This window comes from Rattus rattus, chromosome 8 (genome assembly GCF_011064425.1).
Source record: "Rattus rattus isolate New Zealand chromosome 8, Rrattus_CSIRO_v1, whole genome shotgun sequence".
Classification (NCBI taxonomy): domain Eukaryota; kingdom Metazoa; phylum Chordata; class Mammalia; order Rodentia; family Muridae; genus Rattus; species Rattus rattus.
The window spans coordinates 109329339-109349656 of NC_046161.1; the positions used below are offsets into that span (position 1 = coordinate 109329339).

Sequence of the window (20318 nt, forward strand, 5' to 3'; positions counted from 1 at the left end):
ACCGCCTTTTCTTTGAGTCACTGAGAACAACTATAGCTTCGTCCACTAGGAATATGCCAGTACCACAGGCCAGCGCAGAAGTAAGTCGGCTGCTGCCCCTCTCCCCACGCTGCGGTCTCCTCACTGTGTTTGCTCTGCTTGGCCTCGGTCAGCTTTTGTTGATTGCAGTCTAGGAGAATGGATTTTTTGAGTTTCAAACTACAGTAATCTAGTTCTTTGGTCAGTACGGTATGAAGCTTGAACATGCACTGGGTTCATTTCATTTGAATGAGGAAAAAAATTGTTTTCATAGGATTGGAGCCAAAGTTAAATCTTGCCTTCCTGTTTTTTTTAAATGGCTTTTAATATAGAAAGCTTAGACTAACACACTAAAACAGAAACTTAGCACAGTTCCTCCCAAATCCCTCATGTTACAAAACAGAAGTTCGCACTTAACAATGCTAACTTCGTTTTTTTACTTTTTTTAAGATTTATTTATTTCATATATGAGTACACTGTCGCTGTCTTCAGACACACCAGAAAAAGGCTTCCAATGCCCATTACAAATGGTTGTGAGCCACCATGTGGTTGTGGGATTTGAACTCAGGACCTCTGGGAAAGTAGTTAAGTGTTCTTAACCACTGAACCATCTCTCCAGCCCATACAATACCAACTTCTTAAAACCCAAGATTATACAGTATTTTTGGGTAGCCAAATTCAAAAGATCAAGAAATAATGCATAAAAACTTCTATCAAAGGTTTCAGTAAAATAATTCGCCTAATCTTGTTTCCAAATAAGCCCATGGGAAGTCTGCAGCCCTGCCCACATGCCTCTGATGGGGTAACAGACTGCTGGGTGGCCACCGCTGCCGTCAGCAGTGTTGAGGTGGTCCAGTCCTCCTCTAGGGCTTTCGTCTCACACAGGCCGTCAGCCCGCATGAGCAGAAGGAAATGCACACATGAAACGACGACAGTTAGCACTGATTACAATTAGAGGTGAAGAACTTGGGTTAAGGCCAGGAAAACTTTATTTATTTTCCCCATCCCATATTTAATAAGCCAGAACTCTGAAATAAATATTTTTATTTCATTAAAAAAAATGAATGTTTTCATGATTAGGATGAGCAGCATTGTTCCAGTCCATCGTTTCTGACTGACACTACAGATGGCTTCCATGATGGGACGTCTGACTCACTGTTTGCCTACATGCTTGTGGGAAGCTTCTGGAGCCTTTTCTTGGTAGGAACTCCAGTTCTTCTGAATTCTTCCCTTTCCTTGAGATACTCCAGTTTGCATTCTTCATAGAAGGCTGGATCATTATAGCTATAAGAAGTAAATCCATATATTTCACAATAGATAGAATATAAGCTTTAATAACATTTAGATATTCGTGAGGTTTAATCTTGAAAAGCTGACTTTCAATTTCAAGACACAATAAACATTAACTAGTGAGAAAAACAATGATTTTTAAATTTTGTAATAGTAATACAAGACCTTGGGTTTGGTCTTGCACAGGTTGGAACGATAAATGATGCCGCCTCCTTCTAGAAGCCCATGGTTCAACAGACACAGGCTGGACTAGAACAAAATATTACAAGGACAAGGAAAGACATGGAGACAGGAGGAAGGAAGGGGAGGTGCGGGTGAGAACCAGGGCGAGCGCTCCTTGCATGGCCACAGAGGAGACAGTGAGGGAAAGTGAGAGGCGGGAGACCCTGCAGGTGGGCTGAAGCTCACAGTGGACCGTGCATACAGCAGGACGAGCCCAGGAACACTGAGTGCACAGCTACAGATCTGCATAGGCCACCGATGTCGCACCACAACAGTCTCCTGAGAGCAGCAGGACAAGACTTAACTGCAAATCAGAGTCTTGAATGAATGGCAGTGTGTGGCAGGTAGGCTAAAAGGGAACAGCAAGGACTTTAAAGTTGGATCTCAAATAATATTCAAGCAAGAAATGGTGGGCACGTAAGCTAACCCAAAGGAAGAGATAGATACAGGGATGCAGAAAAAAATCACCCTTTGGCTGATTTGGTAACTAACCAGAGTTAGAAGAGAGATGACTCTAGATTATAGAAAACTAATTCAAGCCACATGACACAGACTGAACAAAAACATTCCCTAAGACATTTAGAAAATCAGAGAAGCAGAATCTGTAGTGATTTAATCCAGGGGTACAAACTACACTTAGATTTAAGATTCTTAACAGAACCCAAAGAAAGTGACTTTAAGCAATAGCTTATGGAAGACAAGGCTGAGTGGAGAAATGTGCAGCCAACTGGACAGCACTGCTAGGGCAATGAAAGCTACCACTATGGGAAAGGTTGGGAGAAAGAGGGCGCTGCTTCTCGGCTTTGGCCATCAGCAAGCACACTAGACTAGCAGTTTGAGAGGGGTCAGAACTGGGTCCTACTATAGTGAGGAGTGGAGAGGGCAGACATAGTGAAGGAGCACACAGCGCTATCAACATGTTGCTAAAAGGGAGCAGCAGCCACATACACGTTGTGACCTGCTATAGTAATGAACAAAGAGCGCTTTCTGGGACTTAATGCCAAAGAAAAATTTCATAACCTTCCATCATTCTTCAGATAATGTCAAATCCACCTTTGGCTGCCTTTCTCGATTCAAAAACCAACAGCAAGATTCCTCCTTCCCCACAACAAACTAGACCCTGAGGTTCATATTTCCAAGAGTAGGAAAAGGATGCTCAAATAGTAACAAGTGCCAGTCAAATAAGAGTCCATCAAAAACTCAATGCTTACTAAGCGCCTGCCGTGCACCAGGCACCCTGGTCCATGTGCTATGTATGCACAGTACTTCACCACCACACCTAGAGGAACGGTCCCTTCTCACTAGAGGACAGTCAAGGTTGCAAAGCTGGCCACGTTCTCCCTGAGCCAGTCGGGCCCTCTCTGTAGACTCTTCCTGCCTCTCTGTTCTAAGGCTGCCCCACCTAGAACAGGTTTATGTACAACTAAAGACAGGCTACTTTATTAGTGAATTAGACACAAGAAATCACATATCAGAGTAGAACCATAGGCATTTAGGGAAATTTTTCATGAAATTTGCTAGTGCCTTCAGGACCTAGCTGCTGAGGCCAGATCAATCCTATCTATACCTCCCACTGACAGTGGATTGTTGCTGTACATGCACCACTTCATGGCCCAGCTCACGAGGGACAGCTCAGGTTTCCTGATAACTTGTGGTCCATTATCAGATATCCACTTTCCAGTAAGACCCCAAGCAAGTCAAGAGCTCTCTCTCAGAGGGAAAATAATGTACTCAGATGAGAGTACAGTCTTGCTCCCAAATCCCAAAGTCCTCTGAGACTGACCCAAAGTGGCTGCCAGAGGCTCCAAACAGCACCCCTCCTGCCACTGACACCTCAGTACCAAGTCTGCTGGGTCCTGTGGTCCGAGGGGTAGAGCAGTCTGCACAGCAGCCTGGCCCTGCTCAAGAGCCTTCTGCTCCAGACCCCACTCAAAGCCAGCAGCTTTCTGTGTCACTTGGTAACAGACCCAAGTGAGCAATGTGCTGTCTGTAGATCCAATTAGGTCCACTAAACATTGCACTTCTTTCTTGAGGGTGGGAAGGCCAGGCGCACTAACTTATCCTTCATCTCAGAAGGAATCGCTCTCTCTGTATGCCCCCACACCACTGACTAAATAGTCCACTGAATAGCCCTTAAATTTGGTTGGATTTATTTCCTATCTTCTAATACACATATAATTACCAAAGAGTCCATAGTGGCTGCTACCTCCTGCTCACTTGGTCTAATCAGCATAATGTCATCAATGCAGTGCTCCAGTGTAATACTCTACATTACAGAGACGATCACGATCCCGTCAGACTGTTATGGCACAGGGCTGGAGTTAATATACTATTGAAGGGAACTATAAAAGTATACTGCTGGCTTTCGGCAACTGAAAGCAAACTGCTTCTGATCTCCCCTGTGGACAGGTAGAGGGCGGCATTGCTAGACCAACAGCTGCATACCATGTACCATGTGGTACAACTGTTCAAGTAAGAACACCGCGTCTGGTACCATAGCTGCCATAGGAATCACTACCCGTGGTTTCTGAATGAAACTGGCCCCCATGAGCTTGTGCATTTGGATGCTAGAGACCTCCTTGGTAGGAGGACTATCTGGGAAGGATTAGGAGACGCCTCCTAATGGCCTGGGAGGAGGTATGTCAATGTGGGTGTGCTTCGAGGCTTCAAACTCAACGGCAGACTCAGTCATCTGTCTCTGTCTTGTTTGTCTTTCTGCCTCCAACTTGGAGATAAGATGTAAGGTCTCAGCTACTGCTCCAGTAGTATGCCTGCCTTCCTGCTTGTACCATGCTCTCCGCCACGATGGTCAGAACTTACCTCTGAAACTGTAAATGAGCCCCCTAATTAAATGGTTTCTTATATAAGTTGCCTTGGTCATGGTGTCTCTTCACAACAATAGAAAAGTAACTAAGTCGCTACTTGACTAGGTTTTTGTGGCCAACTGTCTGTCATTCATTCCCCACGATCCATCGGTCATAGGCAGTGGCCAGAGAGTTAAAGGGAATGTGATGAATCAATCTATCATCCCTGCACCCTCTAGTCTTTGAACAGTGACACTAATTCCCGCCATTCTTCCAGGGATGGGATACTGTCTATATTCACTACTTTCCGTGGTAGGGCCAAGTCTACTGGTTTGCATTTGGCCTTTCTAACTACACTAGCGCTCACTTCACAGTTATGAAAGCAATGTGAAGTCAGCCAGCTTTGCCGTCATCTGTCCACTCATGCATCTGTGACTGGGAAACAACCACGGGATGATTTCTAGGAACTATACCTGCTGTGGGTTGGATGTCAGTAAGCAGCTGCCTTCAACTGGAGGTCCACACTGCTTCTTGGGGTGTCCCAATATCAGAGTCAATTCAGAACCTATACCCAAGATACCCTGGAAAGTCTGATTATTTCCTTTCCCCAGTGAACAGTTACCCTTCTAAAAGGCTGTAGGTCCATGTGGGAAAGGATAACGGTAAAACTCAGGTATTTCCACTATATAACGCTGTCGTACATGAGACAGTAATATCATGTTAAACACAATTATGATTTTTTTCAATTTGGAAACTAAAATTTACGTAAGGAGATATGATTGTGTGTCAGATTGACAACTTGTGATGACTAATCTAGCTTGTCAATTCGTCCTCATCTAGAATCAACTGAAATCCAAACACCTGGGCACACCTGTGAGGACTCTGTCTTGATTGGGTCATTGGCGGTCAGAAGACCCACCCTAAGTCTGGGCCACACCTCCTGGTGGCAGCGTCTTTCAGTGGACACGGTAGAAGGAAGCTTTTGCTTTTTGCCTGCCTGCCTTCATCTCTCTGGCAAGACCATCTATCCTCCTGCAGAGGCCTTCCTTCATGGGCAGTGGAATCGACATCTCTAGGATCCAACACAGACCAAAGACCAGCTGAGACACCCAGCCTCGAGGACTGAACAACTACTGATCCTTGGCCTTTCTGTCAGAGACAGGCACTGATGGGCTAGCCCGGCCACAGGCTGTAAGCCATCCTGATAAAGCCCCTTTAATGTCTATAGATCACTCCGTCAGTTCTGTTCCTCTGGAGAACACGTATGTAAAACAGTGTAACAAGTTTCAGATCTGAGCTACAGTTGAAGACATTTTCCTATCAGATCTCTACCATGGTCAATGGGAAGTCCCCACTGTGACGCTACCAAACCCCAAACCTCGTACCTAAGTTGTGGCAGGTTTGTTTGATTTAATCACTGTTTTACTGCTGGGCAAAACAGCAGCTATTCCAACCCCTTCCCCTCCCAATTTTTCTGTCACCATGGCTAACCAAGTGCTACTCAGGGTGATTTTGTAGTAGTCAAACAACTCCTGAGGAAAAATATTCATGTTGTAATTTCTGTGATAAATGTATTTCATGACTGGCTTCCCACATACCCTTTTCTCCTAACACGCCCCCTCCCCCCACATTTTGCACCTCTTGAATCTGTGTAGCATGGACTAGCCTTGAACTAGCATCAATCTTCTCGGACTTCTGAATGCTGTGGTGACAAGCAAGTGCCATCATGGTTTACTCTGCACTTTTGGAGAAAACTCAGAGATTCTAGGCTGAGAAGGCAGAGGGTTTCTCTGATCAGGCAAGATGGAATGACATCAGACATGGTTCCTCCTCTCCAGTGGCTGAGGGCATCGTGTATCCGAGGGACATCCCCCATTCTTCCATATACCCAGCCTATGGAGAATGTGCAGTGGGAAACAGCGATTTACAACCCTGTGTGACACGGGAAGAACAGTCTCCTGGCCACGGTGAAACTTTGATGATGGGAGCAGATCTGTAGTTTTCATTTCCCATGATCACTCTGGACTGACTGGCCAAGGCCTGCAGGAGCTGGCTCGTTCTGTGTACAGCCTCAGCCTTTGGAAACTGGACTTGACTCTCACATCGCTGTGCACATACATCGTTTGAGGGAGTCTAGGAAAGGCAGCTGCAGTTTGTGGGGAACTTGTATCGCCTACAGACTTAATGAAGGTGTTCTGCTACTGCAGGAGTGTGCAATACACTCCTCAAGCACTTCCTTCCTCCTGTTGAAGGGCTCTGATGCCTTTTATAAGGTCACACAGGAAGCACACGCTGGCATTGGCAGTCACCAGGGCAAGGGAAATTCGAGGTTCAGGGAAGAAATTCCAGCTGGCTTGTGCCCAGGGTTCTAAGTGCTGAGCAGATGGTCTCCAATAACAGCAGCGGTGGCTTGTCACCAGGACTCCACACTGCTCACTGGCTTCCTGTACACAGACAGGAAGGGCCATCGTGTCTATCAATGACCAACAGATGAATCAGGCTAGGTTAGGATGCTCTTGAGCCCTGCAGATGAGCCTACACATCCAGGAACATTCCAGGTTGGGAATTCAGGATGATAGCCTAGACCTGTCCTCCAGGTGGAGAGCATGAACCTGCAGACTGTTGTGTTGAGGGCCTATGTGATTTGGTGGGCTGGCTTCCTATCACCCTTAAGGACAACACGCTGCAGCGAGGGACTTAGGTGTGCGTTCAGTGTGTGGTTTTTGCCCCTTAGCTGACAGAAGGTGGAGTTACATTTTGAGGAAGAAGAGGCATAAAGGCTTCCCTGTCTCAAGTTTCTTAAGGGTCTGAGCTGGAGTCTAAAATTGCCATACAGAGGGGAAAGTACAGAGTTCTAGCACAAAGGACTTTGGTGGGAAAAGCATCAGGGGCATCAGGATTCAGAACAGTCGCCTGTCTCCCTGTCCCAAGGCTCCTGTGAGCCCGAGTGACGGGGAGGCAGCCACCTACACACATAGCTGGGTGCGCTGCAGCCAGGCGAAGGGAGGCACTTCAGACAGAGCAGGCACTCACTGTGCTGGCTGGTGCTACACCAACCTGACACGAGCTGCAGTTAGTACAGAGGAGGAGCCTCAGGTGTGGAAATGCTGCCATGAGATCCAGCTCTAAGGCATTTTTTTTTTTTTTTTTTTTTATTATTAACTTGAGTATTTCTTATATACATTTCGAGTGTTATTCCCTTTCCTGTTTCCGGGCAAACATCCCCTCCCCCCCCTTCCTTATGGGTGTTCCCCTCCCCACCCTCCCCCCATTGCCGCCCTCCCCCCGACAGTCTAGTTCACTGGGGGGTTCAGTCTTAGCAGGACCCAGGGCTTCCCCTTCCACTGGTGCTCTTACTAGGATATTCATTGCTACTTATGAGGTCAGAGTCCAGGGTCAGTCCATGTATAGTCTTTGGGTAGTGGCTTAGTCCCTGGAAGCTCTGTTTGGTTGGCAGCTGTACATATGGGGTCTCGAGTTCCTTCAAGCTCTTCCAGTTCTTTCTCTGATTCCTTCAACAGGGGTCCTGTTCTCAGTTCAGTGGTTTCCTGCTGGCATACGCCTCTGTATTTGCTGTATTCTGGCTGTGTCTCTCAGGAGCGATCTGCATTCACATTTTGATCATCCGTCTTGAGTTTCATTTGTTCTAGGCATCTAGGGTAATTCAAGCATTTGGGCTAATAGCCACTTATCAATGAGTACATACCATGTATGTCTTTCTGTGATTGGGTTAGCTCACTCAGGATGATAGTTTCCAGTTCCAACCATTTGCCTCTTAATTTCATAAAGTCATTGTTTTTGATAGCTGAGTAATATTCCATTGTGTAGATGTACCACATTTTCTGTATCCATTCCTCTGTTGAAGGGCATCTGGGTTCTTTCCAGCTTCTGGCTATTATAAATAAGGCTGCGATGAACATAGTGGAGCACGTGTCTTTTTTATAGGTTGGGGCATCTTTTGGGTATATGCCCAGGAGAGGTATAGCTGGATCCTCAGGCAGTTCAATGTCCAATTTTCTGAGGAACCTCCAGACTGATTTCCAGAATGGTTGTACCAGTCTGCAACCCCACCAACAATGGAGGAGTGTTCCCCTTTCTCCACATCCTCGCCAGCATTTGCTGTCACCTGAGTTTTTGATCTTAGCCATTCTCACTGGTGTGAGGTGAAATCTCAGGGTTGTTTTGATTTGCATTTCCCTTATGACTAACGATGTTGAACATTTCTTTAGGTGTTTCTCAGCCATTCGGCATTCCTCAGCTGTGAATTCTCTGTTTAGCTCTGAACCCCATTTTTTAATAGGGTTATTTGCCTCCCTGCTGTCTAACTTCTTCAGTTCTTTGTATATTTTGGATATAAGCCCTCTATCTGTTGTAGGATTGGTAAAGATCTTTTCCCAATCTGTTGGTTGTCTAAGGCATTTTCTTAATTATCGATTGATGTGGAGGGCCCAGCCCATGGAGGGTGGTGCCATCCCTGTGCTGGTGGCTGGTGGTCCTAGCTTCTGTAAGAGAGCAGGCTGGGTAAGCCATAGAGACCAAGCCAGTAAGCAGCATCCCTCTGTGGCTTCTGCATCAGCTTCTGCCCCTAGGCTCCTGCCCTTCTTGTCTGGACCTCCTTCAATGCTGAAGAGTCAAGGTGATGGAGACCAAACACACCCTTTCCTCCCAGGACAGCTTGCTTTTTGGCCATAGTGTTTCATCACAGCAACAGGAACTCTAAGGCACTCACTTTCCACCTGCCCAGGAAATGTGGGTTTGTGTGCTGGTGAGGGCTGTGCTGTGCCAGTCTCCTTCCACGGTCTGCAGACCTCTGGGCACCAGACTACTTTCTCCTGGAGCACATGTTGTTCTTAGAGGGACAGGCAGCAGTCTCAGACCAACTGCGCTGCTCAGCTGGCACTCTGTGAGGCTTCTCATATCCTCCTGTTTTCTGTAGAACTCAGTACCCTAGCCAGAGCAGACCCTACTTAAGTGGTATCCACGGAGTCTCACTAAACCTCATTAACAACACTGTTACCAGGTCACAAAGGAAATTTGGACAAGTCTCACTCCCTACCTGTAGCTTCCTCCAGTACTCTTCACTCACCTTCTCCGCCCCCCATCCTAAACCTCTCCTCCCTGGGGGGCTGGGCTTCGCTTCCCTCCCCTAGTTTCTCTTCCCTATTAGAACTCAGTCATTCTGATCATCTCGAGGCCTCTGGCTGGCTCCTCTCCTGATCTCTCTTGGTCCGCTCTCATGGCCCAGTTCCATCCGGACGCTTGCAGATGTCATCGTCTGCTGTGCTCTCCCTCATATCCACAGCAAACCTTCTCAACCAGACTGAGGGGCAGCAGGTCCTCTTTTCTCATCCACCTGTCACTACAGAGCCTGGAACTAGGGCACCTGTGGCTTCTCCGACCTATACTCACTTCTATTCTTTACACGTGTTGTTGCCTTAGTTCATCACACTTCTGTAAAGACCTGTGCTCCTACAAAGGCATGTGTTGAAGAGGGAAAGCGGCTTATCTGAGGCACACCAGGAACATGATCTGAGGCAGCCACTCTGTAAAGGGCTCCTGTAAGGGGAGGGTCTGACACTAAGGTCTAGTTCCCTAATTGGTTCTGGATTTGTCAATGAAGAAGGCTGGGAGCCAATTGCTGGGTGGAAGGTACAGATGGGACTTCCGGGTCCCAGGAGGAAAAGGCAGATGCAAAGAAGGAGAGGATTTTACTGCCATGCTTTGGAGGAAATGGGACACAGCAACCATGTAAGACCTTGGGGGCAGCTAGGGCCTGCGGCCTCCACACCTGGTAAGTGGATGAAGATGTTTGGCAGGGACTGGGTGGAACAAGCCACTAAGATCAGGGCAGGAGGAGAAGCAGAGATAATAAGTTGGTAAGGGCGCGCCATTCCAGGTGGGAGGTATCTGCACCCTGAAATTGTGCCTACCAGGCAAGTTCTAGAGCTGTCTGGGTGTCATTTAGCCGCAGATCAAAGGAGGCAGGGTTAGGGCAGGTTGTGATCGATCCCTGAGCTGAGCAGAAGCCTGGTGGAACAAAAGGGAGCCCGGAGGTGCTGGCAGCAGGGCCTGGGCAAGGTGGTAGCGTGGTTTCTAAAAGCTTTTGAAAACTACACACAACAGGCTCTCGCAGTCCTGTCCAGCAACCACCAGCAGCTGAGACTGCCTCAGAGAAGAACATGCAAACTCTTGGTTTCCTCATCGCTAACTGCAGAGATGGGAGATGGGCTTGGGGAATCCTGTCCCTTCCAATGGTGCTATCCTAAAAGCCTGTAAGCTTACACACACACAATCTAGCCTTAAAAATACATAGGAGATCCTGAGTTGTTATTTTTTAATTTATTCTCCTAAGAAATCTCCCACTATGCTCACATTTCTGTTTCACTGGCTGCATTTGGAAAAACCTAAGAGGGAATGGTAGCTTGCAGAAATTAAATTCTCACAACTACCAATTAACAACAGCTTAGTAAAATACTGTGACATTATCTGTCAATAATGTGTACAATAAACACATATGGAGGTGGACACAAATGCATTCAGTGAAATCTGCTTGCTTGCTTCTTTGCTTTTTTCCTCTCTAGACAGGGTTTCACTCTGTAGCTCTGGCTGTCCTAGAACTCGGCGGTCTCCTGCCACAGCCTCCCAAGTGCTAGGATCAAAGACTTGTGACTCTACATCTGCATACTGTCATTTCAAGAATTAGAAAGACTAGGCTGGGACAAGTGGGTCCTACATGTAATTCCAGCCCTCAGGAGATAAAAGCCAAGAGGATGAGGCCAAACTCAAGGCCATCCTGGCCTACACAGTAAATCCCAGGACAGGGACAGCTACATACCCAGACCCTATCTAAAACCAAACGGAGGGGAGGAGCTAACTAAGTCCTCATCGTGATGGCGCTAAGATAGGATTTCAAAAGAACTGGTTAGATCCAGCCGCCTTGGAAATCAACATGATGCCTCCTTAGAAAACTGGGACTCGGTCTGCCTCAACACCCAGCTGTACCACTGCAGGGCATATACCCAAGGACACTCCAGCATACCACAAGGACACTGGCTCAACTAGATGAGCAGCTTCTATTCACTGTGGCCAAACAGAAAACAACCTAGATGTCCCTCAACTGAAGAATGAATAAGGAAAATGTGGTACATTTACACAATGGAATATTACTCAGCTGTTAAAAAAAAAAAAGCCAGGGAGAGCGGAAATGGGGGGAGGATGGGGAGGGGAACACCCATAAAGAAGGGGAGGGGGAGGGTGAGGGGATGTTTGCCCGAAACCGGAAAGGAATAACACTCGAAATGTATATAAGAAATACTCAAGTTAATAAAAAAAAAAAAAAAAAAAAAAAAAAAAAAAAAAAAAAGCCAATGACATCTTGAAATTTATGGGCAAATGGATGAAACTAGGAAAAAAATCCACCTGAGTGAGGTAGCCCAGTCCCAGAAAGACAAACGTGGCCTGTGCTCACTGACACAGTTCACTGTAAAGTAAAAGGCAATCATACTGAAGTCCACAGACCCCGAAAGGCTGAGTCGCAGGAGGACTTAAGGGAGGACGGTGAGCTTCCCTGGGAAGGGGAAGTAGAACCAACTCCTGGGTGGAGAGTGGGGTAGGAACAGGAAGGATCATGTGGGAGGAAGATGGAGGGAGGGAGGGAAAACTGAGAGAGACAACTGTACGTGGGGCCTCTCGGGGATGAGCTACAAACCTAGTACAATGGAAACCCCTGCAGATCTACAGCCCTAGCTGAAGGTCCTAGCAACGGGGGATATCAAGCCTGAAATGGCCATCTCCTATGACCAGGCAACACTTCTAGGGGAGGGACTGGAACACCAACCCCACCAACATAACCATCAACCAACAATGTGTCCTGCCCACAAGATGTGCTGGGGTAAGAGTGGCCAACCAATGAATGACTGGTCCAGCTTCAGACCCATGCCCTGGGAGCGAGTCCACTCCTGACACTTCCTGGAGAGTCAGAGACCTAGGATAGAACCAAACAGAACTGAAAAAAGAAAAGAAAGTCAATGCAATGACTCCTAAAATTCTGCTATACTCATAGACTGGCGCTTGACCCAACGTCATCAGAGGCTTCCTCCAGCTACTGATAGGAATAGATGCAGAGACTCACAGCCAAACATGGGCAGAGCTGGGGGATCCTGTGCAAGATGGGGAGGAAGGATCCTAAGAGCCAGACTGATGAAGACACCACAAGAAAAGCCACAGAATCAACTGCCTGGGCTCATAGCGGCTCACAGGACTGAAATGGCAAAAGGAAGGGCCCTGCATACAGGCCCTCTCTACACAGGTGACAGTTCAGTAGCTTGATGTTCTAGTGGGACCAAAGAGTAGGGGCAGGGGCTGTCTCTAACACTTCTGCCTGCTTCTCCTCCACTGTTTCCTCCTCCAGTCTAATAGGAGGGGAGTTGCCTAGTCTTCCTTCAACTTGATCTGCCACGTTTGAAGGATTTCCATGGGAGGCCTGCCCTTTTCTGACTTGATAAAGCTTCAAAAATTGGAATTTCCTTTTAGAGTTCCCATATCATTGCTGCAGCGTTCCCAGGAGTTGAATGAACAAATTCAGCAAACTGCCAGGATGAAGAGTTCCCAGGGCTTGTCTAGTTCAGCTGCTTCCCATAGAGGACTAAAAAGCAGGCTGGACTCACTCTGTAAATCAACCGCTGTAGAAAAAGTATTTGGTAAGCCATGTGGAAAATCATGCATACGATTCTGCCAAATATAATTTTTAAGTCCCTTCCTAAATGTCTTTTAGAATAACCTGTAACATACTAATGTCTTAACCAGAGGTACAGAACATATTGCAGGTGATGAGCTAGTAACATTCTCCTACTACACGTGTGTCCGATCACAGAGCCACAAGCATTGAGGTGACAACTTACTAAGCAGTTAGACAGTCTTTCAGTGCAGAATTCTCTTTCCGGCATTTTAATACCATAAGGATCCCGGAGTCCTTGCAACATCTGGTAAAATCTGAAAGTTAAAAATATATATATATGTATAAGAAAGGCAAACACTACGTTATCATGATTTAAAAATTCTAACAGTCCCTCGCTTAGAATCCACGTCCGCACTGTCTGCCTTCCATGGTCAGTTAAAACACCGTAGTAAGGGGCAGACTCCGGGTACTGCTCACTTTCTAGTAAAGGATCTGCGAGGAAGACTTGGAAGATAAAGCAGGAAAACTGCAGAGAACAGACCACAGTGACCTCATAGGATTTCTAGTGGGACAAGAATGTATTCCAAGGGGAACAAGTAGCAGATGTGCTGGTCTGAAGAAAATGGCCCCACTGGTACACAGGGAGGGATACGAGGCATGGCTTTGTTGAAGGAAACTCGTCCCTGCCGTGAGTCCCTGCCCGTGAGTCCCTGCCGTGAGTCCCTGCCGTGAGTGGGTTTTGAGGTTTCAGCTCCTCAAATGAGGCCCGATGTCTTGCTCTCCCTGCTGCCTGCTGACCCAGATGTAGATCTCAGCTTCTCCAGCACCATGGCTGCCTGTGTGGTGCCATGCTTCTCACCATGATGACAATGGACTGAATCTCTGAACCTCTAAGCTAACCCGGATTAAATCTTTTCCTTATAAGAGCTGTGGTCATGGTGTCTCTTTAAAGCAACAGAAACCCTAAGGTAGAAGTGTTCAAACCAGACCCAGGTAACTGGCATCCATCTCTGTTTCTCCTCTGATGGCAGCGTAGCCTCCCCTTTCTGAAGATCCCTGTGGGGGCATTAAATTCTAGTGCCAGGGCTCTCATCTATCCAGATCCTAAGATGCCATCAGCACTGCGAACGGTTTTCTCTCTGTTACGTCTCCTTCTGTGACCACACCAGTTACATGTGCCACCACCATCTACCCACAGCCACTGGACACTGCCTTACACTTGCTCTGGGTCTGACCAGTGGCCCAGCACCCAATCCTCCCCACAGGCCAGTGTGCTTTGCCGTGTATCTGAGCAGCCATCCTCCTAACTGCCCGGCTACTCTGTGGCTCCAAGCAGTTTTAGGCTCTGCTGTCCAGTTGCCAGGATTACCCACTCAGGTGTTGAACAGGACACCAGCCTCACGAGGAAGCTGTCGGGCACAGCCTTGATGCTTTGATAGTTTTTGTAATATAGAACCATGGTTCCATATGCCCTCGAGCCATGGAGCCCTCGAGAGGACTAGTCACTAATGAACATAACTCACAATTAGCTTAAAGCAAGCAGGTAATTTCAGGAGTCTCTACAGAGTACATACCTATAATATGTGACACAATATTTTTATGTCACAGCAACACTGAAATAAATGTATACAAAGTTCAATGGGAGGGATTTGGCCAAACTAGAGCTCCACAGCAGACAGAGCAGAATCCAGCAGAGCAGCAGAGCTAGACTCCGGCAGAACAGGAGCAGGGGCAGAGACGAGATGACCTTAAGTAGTGCATAGGATGTGACCCCTTGTGCTCCCTCACAGCCAGAGTGAGTGGTCTTTAGGTCTCAGCCCTCCATCCCAACTCCACTACCTGTTTAGTCTGAACATTATCCATCGTTTCCTTCATCCCAACTACAAGTATTTCTGTTCACTATACAGATGAGCTGGGCCTGACGGCTAAGTCAAATCCAGCGAGCTTTTGTTTGTGTCCTTTGGCGAAGGACTTCCATCTCAAAACACAAAGCAGACAAGGATAGCCCATTACCAGTAGACACATCGGGGGCATGATCATGGATATCAAGACACTTTACTTCTGATTTCGGAACGCCTATTTTTCATACATATTTGTTTTTGTACCTGGAGCACTGTATTAAGATATGATCAAAAATAAAGACATAGCAGTCCTCAAAGGGAATGTGGCCATAACCTTAGTGCAGAATTGACCACCTTGACTACAGGGTTCTTTAAGAGAACTGCCATCTTCAACAGAGGTGATGAAGAGTAAGCTGAAGTCCTTCCTGTGCCCTACTGTGACCTCATCACACCTGCGCCCAACTGGTCTACTCGGAATGGCTGGAAGAAACACTGTTACCGAACTGAGCTCTGCCTGAAGAAAGCATGCTAGCTGGCAAATACCAAGTCCTTTTTGGAAAACACAGTGGCTACTATCAAAAGTCTAACTCATAATTCTAACAAACCCAACATTCTGCTGCCTCCGTTCCACGCAGAACACATGGGCACTGCAACGTAAAAACAATGGAAGTACACTAAGTTAGTTGGAAGGTGGCGGCAGGGTTTCTTTGTTCTCCTCACAGAGGAGGAGCTGTCCAGGGTCCTCCTCACATGCCCAAATCTCTTGGGAGTAACTGTAACGGACCTGAAGCCCCAAGTTGTTTTATTGGGCCTCCATCGCATTTAGCAACACGATTTTAATGACAGTCTTTCTTTCCTCCTGCATTAGCATATAATCATGTAAAACTGATGTTGCTAATACTGCAAACTGACTGAAAAATGATACTCTGAAAGTCTTAGAAGTAAAGAGCTTCCTTCCACCTATCAGTTTTGTGTGAAATGTTAAAGTTTACATGCCAAATTCTATCAATTTTGAATATTAATGAAACCATAAAAAACTATATAAATAGGACCCAAAAAAGAACTAAAGATTAGTAACCATTAAAGTAAAATTATGGACTACAAAAATTAAATTTCATTTAATTAAACTTATGTTAAAGTAATTCAAATGCACATGAACAAAGACACTGAAGAGACTATTGTTCTGAAGGTTAATGAGACATGCATTCAAGACTTTTTTTCCCCTTTCTGTAAAATACCAAGAACATGAAAGTCTTTTAAACTCAGTACTCAAAGCAAAGGTAGGCAGATCTCTGTAAATCTAAAGTCAGCCTGGTATAGAGGGCAGGTTCCAGGACAGCCAAGGCTACATAGAGAGAACCTGTCTCTGAAAACATGGAAATCCATATATTTGTACAACCTTCATTTCTCTCAAATAAACTGCCTAGTATCAAACTACCATACTAATGACAAAACAGCTTAGTAGCCACCAAAAATAAAATAGCATCGGATACCTCAACTCCTGAGTCTATATCCTATTCTGAAAAATTCTCATAAATGTTTTTAAACATTTTAAGCAAGAATTTTACACATTAAATATGCTTTCTTCTGGGCAACTTGGTCTTCATGTGGGTCTTGAACATCTGGAGCAGGGACTGTCCCAAAGGCTGATGCTTGTCTGTGGGATGTGTTCTTCTAGCTGGGCGGCCCTGTCTGGCCTCAGTGGGAGAGGATGAGACTAGCCTCATGGAGACTGATGTGCCAGAATAGGGGGATACCTGGAGGGTCCCCACCTGCTCAGAGGAGAAGGGGAGGTAACGTGGGGGTGGTATAGAATAAGTAAATAATAACAATAATAACCATTATCATTATTACTAACATGGCTTCTACTGAGTTAACTTTACACTTTACTTACTTCCCCTGTGACCCAATGAGTTTAATTAGAGTCCCTGCCATGAGCATGGGGGAGGGGTTATCGATAAGAATGGTGGCAGATACTTTTACTGTCTATTTGAAGAGGCCACTGAATAAATTCACATATGCACTAATGAAGCCTCTTTTCCTTTCATAAGCTTCTCACAGTAACCACACAAAATGATAAATTCTGCATTGTGAATTTGAAGTACATCATGAGCACATTACACTAGAAATCTGGGTGCATTTGTCTTTGCACGATGTCAAACCATTCTAAAGAATAATGACACAACCACAGGCTGCATCATCAGTACATTGACTGCGCTTGCCAAGTGGTCCCAATTTCCCTTGATAGCTGGCTGATAAAAGATTAATTTCAATCTTAATTACTAATATTAACTCTCAGATCACACATCATATGGTAATTATATCTCTCTGGGTGTGTGTATGTGGGAGGTTACAAAAGGGTTAAAGAGGAGACAGAGTTTGAAGAGGTGCAACGTAGACACAGACACCAACAATCTCGGGGTCACTGCGGGTAGTTAGATCATTAACCAATCGGCTGGAAAGCGACTTCGGGGTCTCAGGATGGAGTGAAGCTGCAGAGGTGAGGTGTACAGGAGCCTAGACACCAGCCCTGGACACATGAGCACACAGACACTCACGGGGCACTGGAAGAAGGCCAATCGAGTGGACACGTGAGCACACAGACACTCACGGGGCACTGTAAGGCCTATTGAGTGGACACATGAGCACACAGACAGTCACGGGGCACTGGAAGAAGGCCTATCAAATGGACATGCGAGCACACAGACACTCACGGGGCACTGTAAGACCTATTGAGTGGACACGTGAGCACACAGACAGTCACGGGGCACTGGAAGGCCTATCGAGTGGACACATGAGCACACAGACAGTCACAGGGCACTGTAAGGCCTATCGAGTGGACACATGAGCACACAGACACTCACGGGGCACTGGAAGAAGGCCAATCAAGTGGACACGTGAGCACACAGACAATCACGGGGCACTGGAAGGCCTATCGAGTGGACACGTGAGCACACAGACAGTCACGGGGCACTGGAAGAAGGCCAATCGAGTGGCAAGGATCCAGCTGAGCTGCCACACAGGGCTCTCCAGTGACAGCCAGGCCTCCGTCTCCACTCCCGTGTTAAGAGTCCTCTGTGAAACGCAAGTGAGGTGCTGCGCCATCCCACGTGTCGCGTGCCCAGGAAGCTCTTGGTCTAGTGTGTTTTAGTGTCTGTCTGCCCACGTGGTCTTCAGGAGTTGTTACCAACCTGCCCTTCACAGATGCTGCTGGTACGGCACACACAATGACTTGCGGAATCGTCCTTCCTCTGCGCTCACACTGAAACTGGAGCCAAATGCTGCTCTGTGAGCTGGAGTCAGCAGAGTAAGACACCGCCTGAAAACCAATGTTCCCCAGCACGTGGAGAACTTAGTGCAGCTCAGAGGAGCCAGATCCCAACAAAGTGCTCCGAGAGCTCGAGAGGAAGGTGGGAAAGGTCCAGTGTGACCAGCAAAGCAAACACCTGACTGAGCTCCTGCCCCTGCTTAGAGATCACAGTGGGAGGTGCTCAAACGGAGCGACCATGGCCAGCACTAAAGGTGAGGGGTGGAGGACTGAGAAAGCAGTCGGGCAAAAGCCAGGCGTCTGTCTCCTCACATATCCCACTCTGGGGCCTGACACAGTATACTCACAAAGCAGGATGGTCACGAGCGGCTTTTAAACAGCTCATCCGAAACAAGAACGAGGGCCTCGAAGGTAACACAGGAGCAGGCTCATTCACCCCCTACGAAGATAACTATCACATGCATCTTCCTTAAAATGCATTATTTTGTGGATAACCATAAAAGGAATATTATATAGATATTCACTAAAGGAATAGCATGTTGATAGTCATTTCCTATCTTCTTGAAACAAAAGATGTATCTTTTGTCAGCATCAGGTCTAACTCTTCTATCACCTGCCAAAACAAAATACCTCACCACAGAACAGCACAGCATTACAAACAGCTCACTGAGAGGCGCTGCTCTTCACGGCTCTGTTCTTTTCATTTTTTGAGGGGTGTTAACAATCTTCAGCTTGCTGGGCTCAAACAATCCCCTGCCTTTACCCCACCGCAGAGCTGAGACTACAGCAGGGTGGGTCAGCACTAGCAGTGCCCGGATCTAAGGGATGTCAGTAAAGGGCACTAGGGTACACCCCAGCATGTCACTGCTCAGACACAGACACAGCGCAGTGGGAGGGCACGCAGGCACTGCGTGCTTGTCTCACAGGAGGGACCTGAAGGCCTGCTGGTCTGGGCATAGAACAACATGTAAACTTAAAAAAGAGAAAGAGGAGAAGAAGAGGAGAAAAGTAGCTATAGGCTAGGAGAGAAGGAAATGGAAGCGGGGCTGAGGGGCTGGCGTGAGGAAGCCATCTCTCCATATTCTTCTTCTCCCCCAGTCTCTGTTTAGCAACAACTGGAGGGAACCCCACAACTCACGAAGAACTCCCCATTCATCACCTTCCAAGGCTGTTTCCTACGTATAGCTTAATTTCCTTAAATAACTGTTCTCAACTACAAATTTAGAAGATCTTTTTTGTGAAATGTATGTCTACGTAGTCCCGTCAAGTGAAAAGCATCATTTCAGGGTAAAAAGACACTCCCAAAAATCACACTGTAGCTCCACTCTAATCTCACACGGTCACACCAGCTGCCAGATGAGAGAGCCCTTGCAACAGAATGTGCTGCTACCTTCCTGGTAAATAGATCTAACGTCTCCAATATGAAGGGAAAAAAGGGGGAAGGGGCAAAAGACATGGTGCCGTAAGCTTAATTAGACATTGGTAAGCGCACTGTCCCTGGTTAACAAGGCAAATCTATCCTTTCCGTTCTGGCTGCAGTTTATTTAAAGACTTTCCAATGTTACTACTGAAGCTCAGGTCCTATGGAGGTGTTATCTCACCATTTATATTTTCACAACACTTATGATATTGCTATCACACCCTTAAAATAAATGAAAAGCCCATGGCACATTTCAGACCAACAAAACGCTACTGACTGTATTTTTATTTCAGGAAATAAACATTAAAATAATTCTGTACTGCTCACTTCTTTCAGTGTTGAACAGTTAAATGACGATGTAGGGTTTTCATCTGATGGCACAAATATACTTCAGAAGTAGGTATTTAAACACTTGGCTTTAAAACTCAGCTCTAGATAATGTATTAGAAAAAAAATCATGACAACAAAAGCATTTTTGACAAAATTATTATGCTTTTAATTTTCTATTAGATTACGATTTATTAACATTCTACACTTTAAAGATTAGTCTGTGTATAGAATGAATTTAGTGGTGCATTTAATGAGACAAGAAGCTAGAAGGATGAACACAAAAAGATTATTCTATTCTGTAGTGCATGAGCTGTTTGACAATTCTAGCACAGTCCAACAGAAAGCTTCTCTCTAGATTGATCACGGCTCAGTTAACAGCACTGAATATCTAATACCTCCAACTCAATTAATTCTCACCTGATTAGCATCAGACTGATATTCAAACTAA

The 20318-nt window shown here is 46.3% G+C and overlaps 1 protein-coding gene across 1 annotated transcript in view; it reads right to left on the bottom strand.

Moving 5' to 3' along the window:
• Positions 1–984: 984 nt before the first annotated feature.
• Positions 985–20318, bottom strand: part of Cmc1 (C-X9-C motif containing 1) — a 64024-nt gene continuing 44690 nt past the window's right edge. Inside the window, exons 3-4 of the mRNA XM_032911076.1 lie at positions 13235–13325; positions 985–1302 (exon numbers count right to left, since the gene is read on the bottom strand). Of these exons, the coding sequence (XP_032766967.1) occupies positions 1182–1302; positions 13235–13325 (212 nt within the window). The 3' untranslated portion in view covers positions 985–1181. The remainder of the gene's footprint in view (positions 1303–13234; positions 13326–20318) is intronic.